Here is a 16,842-nt window from a genome sequence, read left to right as displayed (position 1 = left end):
TATTAGGCACTGATCCAAAGGTTAAGTGCAGCAACCACATGAGATGTGGCTTTATCCTTATATGATCTATGCCCGTGTTCTGTTTTGTAGTTACCTGAAGTGGGAATTATCACACATTTATAAGACTATTGAAACCTATCCTAAGCTATTAAATGTAGTTTCAGTAGAAAAGTGTGTACATATTTATGTCCTTTGAAATCTAGAAATCAGTTCTCGTATGTGTGAACTCAGTGAAATTCTGAATCTATGTCCAACTGTGCACCAGATAAATATTTACGACCTCTGGGAAAGTCTAGATACGAATTTGCAGTTGAGGATCTTTTCTAATTTATATGCATATATCTTTTTGTTTCTTATTTTCCATGCTGTTTTTGCTTGGCTTGCATTAAATAAAATGCTTCAATGGAGTGTGGTAGTCTAGCATTTGTTTTGCCTCGGGAGTAGATTGCCCCATCTTGCATATCTGGTCAAGTAAATTGCTCTCTTGCCTGCGTATTTCAATAATAGTACTGGGCTTCAGACCTTCCTGTACAACCCCCCAGTGAGCAGGGCCACAACGGGCTGGGCCTGCGTGGTGCAAACAGGCTTCTGTATTGTTATGGATGCATTCATCTCCTATTTGCATAAATTAATAGTTAAAACTTGCTTGGTTGCTTAAAAAAAAACTCATTAGGCTTTGAAAGTAGCTGAATTATGAGCACTGTGGCAATCGCTCCCATTGACTTGTCTCCTGCTGGTTCAGTGGGAACCAGTCCATCTCGGGGTCAGGTCCCTAAGTTTCATTGCAATATTAAATAGATAACGTTTAAAAGAAAATGCAAATAATCTGTGGAGTGCAAAGTGCGTGCTGGGGAACTTCCTTACAAGAAAGAAGTTGTGTTTAAAATTTTAAAAGATAAAATGATATTTTAGTCTTAACGGCTAATTTTTGCTCGGGAAATGGATTTTATTTTATTTTTTAATCAATTTTCTACTAGTCACTAGAGAATGTTTGACATTGTAAGAAAAAGGTCAGTTTGTATAACCTGCCATGGGAGAGGAATGCTTCGTGTGAAAGCTTGGCCATATTTTCTTCTTTGTTTTTATTAATTGAATATTCTGCTTTGCCTTTTTTATTTAGTATCTTCAATACATGATTTTTATTTTTCTTTTTTTTTTTTATAGACTGGAGAAAGAGAGCATTCAGCACAGCATTAGCAATGAAGCAAAGGCCCGAGCCCTTCAGGCCCAGCAAAGAGAGCAGGAGCTGACACAGAAGATGCAGCAAATGGAGGCCCAGCATGAGAAAACTGGTAGGTGGTAGGGAAAGATTAGAGCCTGGGCACTCACTCACAAGCCAGGCCCACGCCTTACTGTGAAATGACATCAGGAACACCTGTAACCTTTGGCTGGCCGAAGGGAGCAGATGCTAACTACACCGGAGATTCCGAATTACATATTAGTTAGCGTTTAAAAGAGAAAATGGAAAGTATTGCCCACTGTCTGTTGATTTCAGAGTGCTGCTCTCACATCTGTTGCACCATCTGGATTATGAGTTTATTTACCTGTGTTCAAGAAACGTAAAGCTGAGAGAGACCACAACAAAGTAGAAAAACAAAGGGCTTGTTTTTGGCTGGATTTTCAGGCACACATGTTATATAAAGAAAATAGCATCAGAAGCTCTGCGGGAAATGCTCTGAGCTTACAGTTAAAGTCTCCTGAATAGCATTGAACAGTTCCCACAGTACACACATTATAGCTACTCTAAAAGCTTAATGAGTTTGCTTCGGCATCCAAACTGGAGAAAAGCTTTAGCCATTAATCGGTTCTTAATTCACTGTCGCAGCTGGATGTAATTCACTGGCTCCAAATTGATATGTTCCTTTATTTAATCTTTGCAGCCTCAAACATTTTCAGCATTAGTATGTGTCCCCCCCCACACCCCTAATCTAGAAGAAAGATATTTAATCCCTTGCATACTTCAGCTTGTCATAATAGGAGACTCCATTGTACTAACTTAGCTGATCAATAACTTCTAACCTTTAATCTGGGAGTAAAATGGGTTTTACAAACAACAAAAAAGCCTATTGTCGTTGTGAAGTACTATGCCAATAAAATTAATAAAATGCATTTTATAAACAAAAAATAATTTTAGGGAGGAAATCTCTAACCTCTGAGCATGAAAAGGAGGAGGAGCTTCAGCTTTAATGGAACATGGTATATTCATATGTTTAATGAAATAGCATTCTTATCCACCAGTCGTCTAATGCCTTCAGAAAAATGATGTAGCTTATATTACCACTAAGCAGTGCCAGCTAATGCCTGAGGTAGCAGGCACATTTACATCTTCCATCGATTTTTTTGCAACATTATCACAGTACACAAGGACCTTATCTTGTGTTCAGGGAATGTAAACTGCTACGTTATGGCTACTGTCTACACAGTAGGAGAAGAGAAGAAGCACTCAATCATATTTCACAGCTCTAGCCAGCACATCTGCATATGACCAAGTGTAATTTTGCACAAGAGATGTGTAATTTACCCTCCTTGTGCATAAATTGTCCTAGTACACAAAAATGAAACAACATTAAGTCTGAGTATGTTTTTATATATTTGTAATAGGATTAGAAGGAGTTGAAAATGGAAGTCATTTGTTATGTACATAAAGAAACCCTTGTGTATTATGATCTTCCATGCATACAGGAAATTTGGGTAACAGTGGTCTGTCTTTCTCTGAAAGATTTTAAAAGCAGGAATCAAGAAATACAATTTTGCAATATCTTTCTTTTGGAAGAATAAAAGTCTTTAATTTTTAGGTAGTGAGTTTTGGTACAGCACAAGCTAACAGTAACTGAAAATGAATTTATAAAATTGTCTCACTACAACTCTCACTGGACAATAAGTCTATCTCATTGTTACAGACAAAAAATAAATTACAGCAACCACAGGGCACAGTAAATAAAATAACTGCTTTCTAAAATGACAAAATGAAATGAGTCTACAGTGTGAGCATTTGGATTGCTAGTGTGTCCTCTGCACCAGTTGAGTAAGCAAAAGGCTGCAAAGGCATGGATTGCTAATTTTATTCCTTCCAGAAATATCAGTAAACTTCCAGCTAAAAAGCAAAACCACCAGATTAGATGCATAGTCTTCACGGTGATTCCTGTCACACAAGACCTTATTCAATGGTCACCTCACTTTAAGACTTTAGGTTTAGCTTATTCTGACATATAGCCTTTATCTGATGAATGACAATGTTAAAATTCCATGTCCAGACAGTTGAAGCTTAAAAAAACATACCAAGAACAGTAGGATCTAGACAAAAGAAATTAAGAATATATTACATAGTTCCTAAATTCTCTATATATTTATACAGTTTTAAAATATTTTTCTAGTTTTATAATTTTATAATTTCTAGTAAATGAACTGGACTCATTGCTGACCTCCCAGAATACGTTCATAGCAAAATTAAAGGAAGAATGTTTTTTGTTGGCAAGAAAGTTGGAACAAATGTCAGAAAAATACAGGTTAGTATATTTTCTTATCCTGTCCCCTTTATTATTAGGATATGCTTCCTTATTTTAAATTTGTACTTTAATATTTGTTGTTATTCGTGTTGTCCCAGGTATTACACATTTTCTCAATATAATACATGACATTTAAATAACATGGATGCATTTTTCCAGGATAGTTCTACTTTTCTACTTTTCAGACGATGTTTCTGCCTATTAATTCAAATTTCCTAGATGATTTCAATGTAAAAATTGTGTACTGCATTCTTTCTGATGTTCTTATTCTTAATATGAAAATTTGAAAATTGTTAACAGAGCTACAATTCTAGTTTATCTGAAATTATATTAAAAATACTGAATATTTAAAATTCTCCAATCTGTAGTATGTTGGTTAAATTATTTATTTAAAGTTCCATTCATAATACTACACACTGAATAATTATCTCTGAAAAAAATTGTTGTCAAAATTGCTTGTCATTGAAGCTCTGATTCTGCTGCCACTTGTTATGTGGTGCTCTCATTAAAATCAATAGCAGGTCTAAATACAAAGCCATTGAAAATTCTGGAGTAGAATTAAAAACTAGAAGCAATAACTGGTTTCAATAAATGCAAAAATATTAAGGTATCTGTTTGAAAATTAAGTTCTATAGCACAAAACTATTTTTTAAAAAATACAAGTTCTGTGGATCCAGCCCTTTTATTCTTCACTAGTAAGTAATAGGATTATTTTTTTAAGTGTGAAAATAGTCTTTTTGTTGAAACTTTCTGCAAGGTTTATATTTAGAGTACCAAACAGGGCTGAAATGCAACTTCTGTAAGTTTCATGCAAAATGAATTTAGTAATTAAAAGTAGTATTCATCTCACACAGCTTACGTGAAGTAAGAAGACGCTCAGCAAAGGTAAAATTGGTTTTCAAGATAGGCTTCTTCTGATGGGTGGATTTAATCATCCTGTTGAGGTCATATAACAGGGTCAACACTCACTCAGGGGGAGAGCTTATTTATCCCTGTATCCTGTTTCTGGGAATGGTCAAAAGGGAATGATATAAGTAGATGGCAGGGCAGGCTTATATATACGATGCTTCCCACAGGTACTGCCTCCACTGTCCGTCCTGCTTTTCACTGAATAAAAAGTGTTGACTAACTGTTAAGTAACTAAAGTTGGGAGATGAATCCCACCCTGAGTATTTGAGGAAGAAATTAGAAACTTGAAGAAATGTAAGTGACCTTCCCCTGCAAATGTTGCGGTGGGTATTCAAGAGAGAAGCAAACTAAATTTTCCTTGTGAAAAAGCAGAGCTCCTCCGCTAAAGTAATACAAAATCTAAATAGATTCAAATCATATTATTATTCCAGCAATAAAAATGCACACAGACTTTGTTGCTAGAGCTCACAGTCACAGACTAGTAACTGTAAAAGGATGAAGGAAAGACAGAAAACATACTGTGAAAACACATTATTCTCTGAAAATAAATACCAGAGATTGCCAAGTGTTTCTCCACCTAGCAGCATTAGCTGACTATGTCAAGAACCTGGAAGGGGGAAAAGAAGCCCTCTTGGATCCACACGAAGTGGTATACTTTGCACAAGGAATATGGAAGAATGTATGAAAGCAGTTTTGAGAAGTTGCCCAAAAATAGCTTGAGATTGCCTGCACTGGAGCGGGAGTTGCTGCAGGCAGTAACAAGAATGGACAGATAGGTAGGGACAAAACTAGGAAAGCATATGAAAATGAGAACAGAAAGGTGGAACCGGAGATGGTGTAAAATGGTAACTTAATAGATGGCTTCAAAAATGATGTGATCGGAAGATCAGTTGCAGAAAATGACTTCAGCTAGGTTTTAAATGCATCATCATTCTTTATCTTTTTGTAGCACCTCTCCAAAAGGCAGTCCTCACACTCATTGTCACCAGTGATAGTGTAAAATGCAGTTCTGAGATAGAAGGTTATACCTTTGTCCTCTGAAAAAAAATAATCATTTTAGAAAGATTTTATAACTTAGTTCTTATGTACATTATTAAAAGCAGATCAAGCCTTTTTAAAAAGAGATGCATGAGTAAGTTTATTTATTTATTTATTTGTTGTTTCTTGATGGGAAATAAAGGGTCCATCTGTAATGAGAGATTTCAAATTTGTGAGAAGTACTTATGTTGGACACCTCTGTATTGTGTGTATGTTTTTATACTAAATACAGGCTTTCTGGTAAATCTAAACTGAAATTTTCATGTTTATATGTAAGCTGGAACCGTTTTTTGTGAGCTAGCCCCTATATAGGATTAGAAAAACTTCAGAAGGACAATGTCAGATGAATTATAAACCCCTCAAGCTGTGCAGAAAGAAGATAGTGTCTGGGAAGGTTTTTGTATGCATAGGCATGTTTAAAAATTTTTGTTGATTTCTTCTTCGTTATTTTGTTCTTTTTTTTTTTTTTTTCTCTGTCACTATCTGAGTTTCTAGGTTGTGGATTAATGCTTAACACTGCCCACTGTGTATTTGTGATTTGCGTTTTGTAATTAAGGGGAACAATGGGAGTCCATTGGGTCTCGTTATATATAATGGTTGGTTTAATTTGTTTCACTTCTATCTTGTTAATTGTAAATTGATCATTAAGATTTGAATTCTAATCTGTCACCAGGGTTGTGAGTATTGAAGCTAGAGCAATGATCCTGGTTTTAATCACTGATGATGAGAAACAAATTTTATAATTTTGGTACATATTGCAGTTCATATATTTTAACACTGTATTTTATGGTGTTATAAATATTGTTAAATGACTTTTAGTGTAGTTTTACTGTTTGGACTATAATGTATAAATTATATTACTGTTTTGGCAACAGTAGGCATCCAACTGTGTGAGTTTAATTGAAGTAAAGAACACACACCCGGCTGAACTATTTTTCTGCATGTTTGGTTGACTGCAGTTATTGCGCTCAGTACCAGGAGTAGCGTGTTTGCTGAGGGTAGCTGTACGAGGATGTGCAGCAGAGTCTGTCTGCAGGATGAGTCATTAAAATTATATGCAATGATACTCATTGTGATAGCAGAAAATATTTTAGAGCATATATGTAATTGCTATAAAAGTAAATAAGTTTTAAGAGCAGGAAAAGACAATACTTTAAAAAGCACCATGCTGTGAGTCCAAGTGCTGCAATGCAAAAGATGGTTCAGAGGAGTAAAGGCAGTGTTGCCACTTTCACATTCAAAAATCAGTTCATCCTAAAAATATCCTAAGACAGACTTAAAATTGTGGCTATTTAATATTTGCTCGTTCTTTGCATCTAATCTGAATGTTTCGGTTGAGCTTGGATTTTTATTTTATTTTTCCAAGATTTTCCCAGCAAGAATGGTGGGGTTAAAAACTTAATTTGCTTTTTTTTACATAGTAGTTGAGGCTTTCATTGTAGATGGCTGGATCCAGAAATAGAGAGGTTTTTTTCTGTGGTTGTTCTCCCGGCATCATCAATGATTTTGAAGATAGCCCATTCCTAATATGATGGCTTATGAGCAAAACTTCAGTGTCGTGAAATACCTGAATCTGAATGTTCAGATTCTTAAATATTTGAGTTAGAAGGGCCATTCTCTAAATTTTTTAACTGGAATGGTGTGCTTTTTATCGAGTTCCTCAACTCAACAAAATTCTTCAACTCTTGTAATTATGTTACAAAAGAGATGTAGAAGAGAACACAAGTAACATGGTTCAAAGCATCAGGCATTTAGAGCTATGTATTAGAGATAAGAGATCATGCTACTCATGTTCTCAATGAATTCAGCGCTTTCTTTTGTTCCTTTAACGGTAGTTTTCAGTAGTGTTTTGGTTTTGGTTGATTTGAATCCCCTGGTCTTCCCAGAAAGACTTCCTGCACCTACAAATGTGCTGGAAGCAAGCAAGTCCCTTTAAAACTTTTAGATTTTTACCTCTTTGAAGTTGCTTCTGTTGTTTCTGTGAATCAGAGAGACACACATAAATGCAGAAAAAGAAGCAGGATCCCACGGTTGGGAAACCCTATCAACATGATAATCTATAGTATTCCCACCAGGCAAATATTGTTGTTGCATTTTCCTGGCAAAAAAAGGATTGCAAGATGGCAGATGAGTTTAATCCCTGTTAGCACTTGCTTGGGCTCTGTTACATCAGGTCGCTGGTGAACTGCTTTGCAACAGGACTTTGCTTTTATCCACTGATTGTCTCTCATAATATCAGTATCAAGAAAAGACTGCATTCATCCTGTGTGATAAGAATTGGTCCAACTGACAATATTTTTTGATGCTGACATTTCACAGCTATCAGTATTTCTGTTAAAAGGCAAGAATTAGACTTCAACTACCACCCTATAACAATCCTGACCACTGTTCAGGCAGCCATCCAGGAAACTCTTGTGCATTTAAGTTTGATGTGAATATCTGTGTGATTCTGATGTATTTTTCAGTGATCCTTAATAGAGCTGTAACTCTGCACATAAATCCAATTGTATACAGTCTTCTTCCAAAGTTGCCCTTGCTAAGTTCTTTCAGATTCACAGATGATATCATGTATTGTTCTCCATTTAAATATGAAAAGATGATGTTGTCATTTCCAGATTTGACTTGTCAGTGTAACAACATGTTTTTGAAGGAGGAGTATTCCATTCTCCCTGCACTTTGTTGTGTTTTTCAGAATGTCAGTTGTTGTTGCATTCTGTAACAGCCAGGAAGGTAAAGTCTCTTCGTTCTGTAACTGCAGCATATTTAAGTTGATGATTTAAAGATATCTCCGAAGCTTTTTAACCTCAGGATCTGGAGTGGCAGATGCCATAAAACAAATTTGCTTGCTTTTGATTCTTACGTTCTGATGGTATAGCAGATTCTGACATGTTCTCATTAACCTTTTCCAAAGAGTTAGACTGTACAAGTGCATAATGTATATTTTATCACAATTTTATCTGAGATCTTTTCCCGATATTAAGAAACAGCTCATGCCTGTTTCTCCATGGGCTGATGGTTAGAGATGTAGCAAGTAACAGTCCCAGGTCATTCGTGGATCTGGTGTCTCTGCTCACCCGTGAAGAATAAGAATTGCTAGAAGTGACTGATTTTCTTAAAGGCTGTGCTGAGTCTTATGTAGATTAGAGTATGTCTGTATGATTTGTACCTTGTTTTTTAAGATGTATTCATTTTCCTCTTGATGTTTTTTATCTGTGTAGTGGTATTTGGGCATGTTATGTTAATAAATTTTCTAAAACAGTAGTACTATTGAGAGTTCAACCTGTACAGTGCAATAAGGGTTGAACAAGTTTTTAGTAGCTATATTTAAAATTAGATGTTAGTTTTTACCAATAAAGAACTTGAAACTTATTGTCAAAATGCTAGACAAATTTTTGCTTAACAAGTATAAATTTACATTTATCGATGATGTTTAATATTGGTGCCTAATGTCAAATGACATGCCTGTTTAAATTCAGCTGGAATAAGCATAGCCAACCTCTGACTGAGTAATTGCTACTGACATATTTCCCAAATACACTGCAGCATCATGTTCTTCCACCTTAAGATTATTTGAAATAGTTTCTTGTTTCTGTAAGTTCTAGTAATAGCCTGTTTATGCATTATATATACATGTATGAAATTTTATAAATGCTGAAGCCACATATTGATGGCACGCTGCAGGATGAAATCTGACAACATCCATCATCACTGTGTTTTACTTCTGTAGATCTGAAGTCAACCAGCTTAGTCAGGAAAAAGAGTATCTTCATGGCAGATTGGAGAAGATGCAAAAACGGAATGATGAATTGGACCAACAATGTATCCAGCATGGGAGAATGCATGAGAGGATGAAGTCGAGGTAGGAGGTCCTGTTAATCTGTCAGTATGTGGTATGCTCTACTGTACCTGTTGTGTTTTGAACATAAAAATGGCACTAGATTGTTTGAAAGTAATGGTCTTGCTTTATGAAAATGACCACCCGTTACCCCTCCTCAAGCATTCTGTGAAGTTGTTGGCTTTTTTTTCATAACATCTTTCGCTTGTGCCATTTTGGATAAATAAAGGAAAAGCTTGAACAACATAGTCTTCCAAAGAATTTAAGCCTAGTCCATATGTGTGTGGGCTGCTTCGGCTGTTCTCTGCTCTAACTTGGATGAATTGTCTTACCGTATAAAAAAAAAAAAAAAAAAAATGCTGGGGGATTAGAAGAGGGGAGGCTTCAGTAATGTGAATGTAGACTACAGATGTGGATTCTGTAAGGCCATGTAATATGTTCTTCAGTATTGCCATTTTACCTTTATCAATAATATTTAACTTTTATAAACAGAAAAATCTTTTTGAAGGTCTTAGTATCCAGGGAGCTATTAACAGCTTCCAGGTGCCCCTAGCCTTTTCAGAGGGGTGGTGACTCCAAGAGCTGGGAGCGGCTACCGCAAAACTCGTGGGGGGTATTTCCACTGATACCCAATGACTGTTCTGGCCAGAGTATCCAGACTGGTAGTGTCTTGTCCTGTGATTTGTGTCAGATAGCCTTAAAGATCACTGGGGAGACTCCTCTTCTTGGTACCAGAAAGCTCATCTGTGCCCTCTCGCTCTTTTTTCCACTCCGTGTTCAGGCACCAAAGGTTGCTGAGGCGTGGTTGGGGAGGTAGGAGAAGATAAAGCAGGGAAATGGCAACTGCAATCCCAGTCAACCAGGTGACCAGTTGTCAGCAGTGAAAGGCAGAGTGCAGTTAAAGCTCATTTAAACTAGACAGTCCTGACTATACAACAGTTTGTTTGCTCTTCTTGGCCACTGACCACCTGACAAGAACAGAGCTTGCATATACTGAAGCATCCAGTCTTGTATGCTCACTTTTTTCCAAATATTGACTTTTTATCTCCATCTCTTCATTATCTGTCCGTCCATATTAGCACCTTTTTTTTTTGCACTCTCTCTGCTTTCTTTTCAGTCTTCCAAACTCCATTCTTTCCTCTTCCTTTTCAGATTTGTCTGAACCTCATCCTGTTCCGCTGTAACACAGAATTACCATCATTTTTTATAGCTCAGAGAACAAAGAAACTCAAGATACTACAATTGTGTCCCTAGTCTATGTGACCACATAATTTTTCCATTGATCTCACCTCTTTCTCCCCACCCACCTTTTTTTTTTTTTCTTTTGTGTGCGGTAGATTCTTAGCATTTGGGGGACACATGCACTGAGGACCCTGTTACTTTTAGGGGGGGAATATAAATCTTTTTCTTTTTTTCCCTAGCTGTTCCCCTGTAGCACTACTAGTATCTGGGTGGATATGAGAACTTTTTGTGAGTCTTTTGGAGAGTCTTTCCTCTATGTAAGAGCCAAATAGACCTACTGGAAAATGTTGCTTGTTCTCTGCTGCAGCAGCAGTGACTATACACTAGAAAAGATTAAAAGCATTAATCCAGAACAGAAAAGTGGTTTGAAAACAGAGTGGTCATGCTGCAGGCAGTGCCCTACCTTCTGCTGCTGTTTTGATGATGGCAAGGAGAGAAAACAGGACAGTGATGGTGTTTGTCGTATTTAATATTTTAGAATATTTAAATATGGCAGAGATTATCAGGCATTTGAACCACTGACAGTGTACTTTAACAACGTTTTAAGAGGGGATTCCTTTAACATATTTTTAATTATGATCTTGCACTGTATTTATTTAAAATCCAGGTAATTAATGACAAGGCTTATATAATAAACAGCTTTAAAATTTCAGTGTAATCTGATTTTAGTTTCCATGTGAAAACTGTGATAGGTTTTCAGTATCAGTTCCCTATAAATCAGCTATGAACTACTCAGTTTTAAGTGAAGAGAAAGGTCTTTTTCAACCTTAATGATTCTACAATTCTATGACTTCCACCACATAAAAAAGTGATTTTTCTCTTCTGATTTTTGAAACTAGAGATCTGACTATGCTATATAGCAATAGAGAGAAGAACAAATACTGATGTGCTTTGCCTCAGATTTCAATCCATCACTCAGATACTAATAATCACAATTTTAAGGATGATTATTTCTTGTCACAATTATTTGCTGCCCATTTTTATGCAGCTACAAATAACCCGGGTGATCTTGCAACAAAATCATGTGCAGTGGGTTCCTACCCGATTTCCTATCTGCTTTTATTCTGCCTCTCTTCAGAAAGTTTCTGGTAGCAAAATTAATTTGACTTAATTTTGGACTTAACATTTGCATTTGAATAATAAAAATTGTGCCATTTGTACCTAAGAAATCTTTGTCACTACTTCTGTTCTGCTATGAGAGCATGAAGGCCCTGCTGTAACTATTTTGTGGAAGGAATGAGATCTAATTGATCAATCGGAATTCATTTTGAAGCAACAATGTTTGGACAGTTTTGATATTTACACTGCTGAAAATGAACAAGATAACTCTTTTGCCATTCCCATCTTTCAGTCTGGCTATATGCTACATATGCATATTGTCTGGAATGATATAAGGAGGTTTTAAAGGAAAGGATTGCTTTAAATTGCAGTCTTTAAAGGTGATTTTAAATTAGTCTTTTCAATGTAATGCATTTATCCATCCCTTTCAGTGTTTTTGCTGAGTGAAATGCAGTGTTAAAAGAAGTATATGTCCATCTAAATGACACAGAGGATGCATGCTATTGGAGCAAACTTATATTGAAAGGTGCAGTTTGCAGGACTATGGTGACAGGTTAAGACTGCAGTGGAGCTTCAGAAGAGGTGTTCAATTAATGTCGTTAATCTAGCAACCCTGAGGATCTTTGCTTTAGATCTGTGTATGTTTTTTTACGTTAGTTTATTCTTGTTTTGATATTTTTGTAGCTATGTGCTTTTCATTTTAGACAGTGATCTGTTTAACTAAGCACATTATCTCAAAAGTGTTAGGTAGCACGGCATAGGGCTCTGCCAGTGGAAATGAGCTGGTCAGCGTGGGTGCCTTTACAAGGCTGAATCTTGGAAAAATAAAACACCTGTGGTGTAGCGAAGAGCACATTGATGTCAATTTTCAACTTGAAAGCCAATTTTATGATTAAATTACTCAAATTCCCATTCTGTAGATGTGTGTTCATAGTAGAAATGAACAATAGTTTGTATACTTATGTGAAGTATAAGGCTCTTCCAAAATATTGTTAATAAAACATAAAACCGTAGGCTTCTAAGTAGTGTTTTCAGAACTAATTTTAACTCAGTTTAGTAAATGGTATTTAGGGCTATAAGTTTTTCTGAAACTCCAATTTTGGTGATTGGAGTTGGTATATTTTGCTGTGGGTGCTCACTGTTCGATCTATGTAACATTAGCAATGCATTTTATGCAACGGGGTAAAACTGGGGCTTTTTGCTGTGGTAATTTGGGGAGGCAATGGTAGTGCGTGTGTTATAACTGTATTTTTGGTAGCTAAAGTTAAAAAGGAGAGCCTACAGGACTGGCAGTTTGGGGCAGATGTGTGTCTATTCCTCAGGCATCAGTGGTTGTAAGTTAACTATAAAAATGTTACAACCATCTGTGTAACAAGACGGCAGAGATCTGCTCTTGCCTGTTACTATAAATAAGAAGGAGATTTGTTTGACTTCATAGACATTGGATTTATAAAGACTATATGTGTCAAATTGTAACTACGTGCCATGTTGCTGAGATGTGTCTGCAGCCAACTACCTGGGGTGCCTTCCCCTTCAGACATGGTAGAGGAGTGCAGCAACTGTGCCGAAATGTCTGTACAGCACAAGATGTCACAAATTATATTTGTTTTCCACCTATGGGGAAATGTATGATTCTTACGGATAAGCTTATGTGGAAGAGTGGCTAAAATGGATCCTTAAGTGGACCTCTATAGGAGTTAGGGAGAACAAATGATATTCAGTTCAACAAGGATTTTAATGTTCTTCCACCATTAATTTTATTGTTGTTGTTAATAGATATAATAATAGAGATATATAATAAATAATAATAATAAATAATAGAGAGATTGCATATGCATGAGAGAACACAGATTTATGAGAACTGAGACGTATATTGAGATTATACTAGCTATTTCAAGTAGCTGATACATGAAATCATAAGAGCTGGTTTGCTGTCACTATTACAGTCTGAAGAGAGATTTTGGGTTTATTTAGTAATTCTTCAGTAGAACAATTGATTGAAATTTATTTCTTGATAACTGAAGCTAATAAATTGCACTGCGTATTTTACATTTTCTTTTTAAAGATCATGTATGCCTTTTTGTTTTTCCAAGAAATGATGATGAGCGGAAAAACTCAGTTCTGACCGTTGCTTAAAAGACTTTTATTTTTCTTTCAAATCCAGTTTGTTCTTTGTTGAATATATTGTCTTCCTTATTTTCGTCATACTGATAGGTTAGTATTAAGTAATAATGAAGCAATTGTTACTTTCTACTCACTAGATTAAGCATCTGTTCTGAAATGCAGTTACAGAATAAAAGATGCATTAAGTTGTGGCTTTTTAGTTTAAAAGGCATTTTTTATATTGAAAATAGTGGTAAATATATGTATTGTCCATAACATCTTTGATTATTAGAATTGCCTCAGTGTTTAAATAGCAGTATGCTTTGCTTTTTTCTGAGCATCCTTATTCTTCCCCACGTATCTTTGGTGTGGTTTCGCTGTAACAGGATTGCTCCAGCAATTGAAGAGAGAGTTGTTTGTGTAGCCTTTCATTCAGTGAGGTGGTAAAAAGCTTTGTGGTCAATGCATTCTGCATTGCAGTGCAGCCAGATAAAACTCTCAGCTCTGTCCAGAATTTGGGGTTATCATTCTTACTTAATTTTTTATTGCTATTTAATAGACTCACATTTTAGGTTGAGAACTGTGTACTCCAGAGAAGTACTATTAAGAAGTGATCTACAAATGTTGTGTATATGCACACACACATACATAGATACGTGTAGAAAATCCTGTCAGAATCTGAAAATGTATTTGGCTTTTGATTAATGTGTCTAGATGTTTTAACACAGTACACGTGGTCTGGAATAGGAACTAGATGTTCAAAACTCTCCCTCCCTCCCTTTCTCTCCAGGTCACTGTCTACTTAATTTTTTCCCTTCTTTTTATAGGTGTGTGTATATACAGCGTGTATGTATACCCATATATTTATATAGTTTTACATGTATATTATATGTATCAGTATTTCCATTCTAAATAGTTAACAGATTGTGTAAGATTATATAAGCTCCTGAATACTCTCTTTAAAGATTTGTTCATCAACTACTTGACCAGTATATACATAAAGCAAAAATTATCTTAGTTGTTAGAAAACCTGAAAATGTGTGCCAAGAATAAAAAACAGAGTCTTCAGAAAATGCTGCAAAATAGAACACAAGTCAGTAGTTACCTTTCTTGAGAAGTAAATGGCAAGTAGAGGGAAATATCACACACAATTTTCAGATAGAAGTTTAGGGAACATAATAATGTTCTGTAAGATGTATTCTAGGTCACTGAGTTCTGTGTTCCTCTACTGCAGCTATTAGTGAATCTATACATATATTATATATTTGTTATATGTATAATAATTCCTTTGGGACTGTATTGGGCTCCATTGTAAGAGTCATCAGGCTTCATTGCTCAAGTTGGTCAAGGGTTTCCAGCACCATTGGTGTACTGATCAGGGCCTTTCTTATTTTCCATCTGCATTTATTTGTGGCCAGCTTGTACCTATTTTTCCTTGAGCCAAAACTGGTGTAAGTAGTTCTTTTGTTCTGTTTTTATTTTATCTGCACTGTATTTCTAGACAATGGTTGTACCCATTCAGTCCTACTTTGAATAATAAATGAAGCCTTTCTCTTTTGTTCTTTTTACAATAAGCTTTTCTTCTCCCTCCATTTTCTGGTTGTTGATCTTTTTTGAATATGGGCAATCAGAACTGTCTGCAGGATATTGGAAGAAGGCATTTGAATGTCTTGGATGGTGGAATTAATATGTTTACTGTAAATTCCTTGGCTGACGGATCCTATGATCACATCTGCCTTTCTTACAGCTACGTAATACTGGCAGCTGGTAATCCATCTCTATCCAAGAAGTGCATCCAGGACCTCTTCCTCACAAGTAAATCCAAATTGTTAGCAGAGACTTTTGCTGTGAACTAAGAATCCATTAAGTCTCCAGCGTAAGACTTTGTACTATCAAATTTCTTCTCATTTCTGCTGTTCCATTCTTCTGAGTCATCTTTTTCTTTCTGTGCAATGTCCCAGACCTTCTCTAAGCTTATGACATCTCTTAAATTTATCAGCCCACTCCCACTTTTTGTGCTGAGTCGTAATTCAAAATATTAAAAAATCTGCTTAAACTCAATGAGAAGAAATTCTTAGATTTCTTCCTTAGCTTCAGTTGTTCCTATTGGTTGTGCTCTTTGTTTTAGTCAGTTACTTACCAACAATGACTAGTTGCTTAGTTAGCAATTGCTGATGTGGCATGATATATAATGGTTTGCTTAAGTTAATGTAGGTAAGATTTATTACATATCCTTTATTTAAAAAATAAAAATCAGCTGTCAGAGAAATTAGGGTTGATGTGACAGTATCTGTGTGATTTGTGTTTCAGTTTCTCGTGTTTTCCATTTACCTTTATGTCCCTATTTGTTCTTTTTCCTTCAAAATGTGTAGTACACTTTTCATGCATTTGAAGTCACATTAACAGGCCAATAATTACTGAATTACCTTATTCTAAGGATTAGTTAATGCTGCATGTATTTTGATTGCTTAGCAATGTAGTCAGTGGAGAGGGGAAGAGTGTCTGTGTTCACTTTGCTTATCAGGACAGCTGGTCACCACAACTTCAGTGTTTTAGAAAATGGAGAATAATATCTGGGATATTATAAACGGGGGGATAGTCCATGCCTCAAAGAAAAGCTAGGTGGAAAAATAGCCAGGTTTGCTTGCTTCTCTGAACAGCTATCAACACTCCGGCTAACACCCCTTCTGTGAAGGGTCTGGTAATTGTCCACTCCTGTGAATATCTTCAGCTCGACTGCTTTGATGTGCTCAGCCTTCTCCAGAACAGACATGAGGATAGTTCTTATTCATGCCATCAACTTCTGGGAGTCGAAGCCTTCAGCTCACTAATAGTAAGCTTGTGCTCTTGTCTACCGGGAATGTAAAAAGCCCTGAAATGTGTGACATAAAACAGCACAACATAAGGTTCCAGGCTGTTCTTGTTACTTTCTGTTGTCAGCACAGTTGCTGAGTTTCAAATTTAAATGTTAATTTAGCATTAACAAAGAATTCTTGATTCTCTCCTCTGAAATGGAGGTGGATAAAGGTGATACTTTTAATAGCCCAGCCCAGACTCCCCTTGATGTGTCAAGATCTAGAAATGCTTTGCTCCGTGCAGTGCATCACACTGATGTTAGAAAAGGCACACATTGCAAGCCTACCCATGGCC

The 16,842-nt window shown here is 36.1% G+C and overlaps 1 protein-coding gene across 6 annotated transcripts in view; it reads left to right on the top strand.

The window, feature by feature from the left end:
* The window catches only part of SDCCAG8 (SHH signaling and ciliogenesis regulator SDCCAG8), a 106,826-nt gene that overhangs the window by 57,852 nt on the left and 32,132 nt on the right, over positions 1-16,842 (top strand). For 4 of the 6 annotated variants that reach the window (XM_066993928.1, XM_066993926.1, XM_066993927.1 and 1 more), the window contains 3 exons: positions 1,165-1,292; positions 3,398-3,506; positions 9,181-9,312. In XM_066993928.1, the coding sequence (XP_066850029.1) occupies positions 1,165-1,292; positions 3,398-3,506; positions 9,181-9,312 (369 nt within the window). Of the gene's footprint in view, positions 1-1,164; positions 1,293-3,397; positions 3,507-9,180; positions 9,313-16,842 lie in introns of those variants that run through there. The other 2 variants (XM_066993929.1, XM_066993930.1) reach the window with 2 other exon arrangements.

This window comes from Anser cygnoides, chromosome 3, assembly GCF_040182565.1.
Source record: "Anser cygnoides isolate HZ-2024a breed goose chromosome 3, Taihu_goose_T2T_genome, whole genome shotgun sequence".
In the NCBI taxonomy this organism is placed as follows: Eukaryota; Metazoa; Chordata; class Aves; order Anseriformes; family Anatidae; genus Anser; species Anser cygnoides.
Note: the sequence above shows the minus strand (reverse complement) of the source record. Positions and strands in the feature narration are given on the sequence as shown.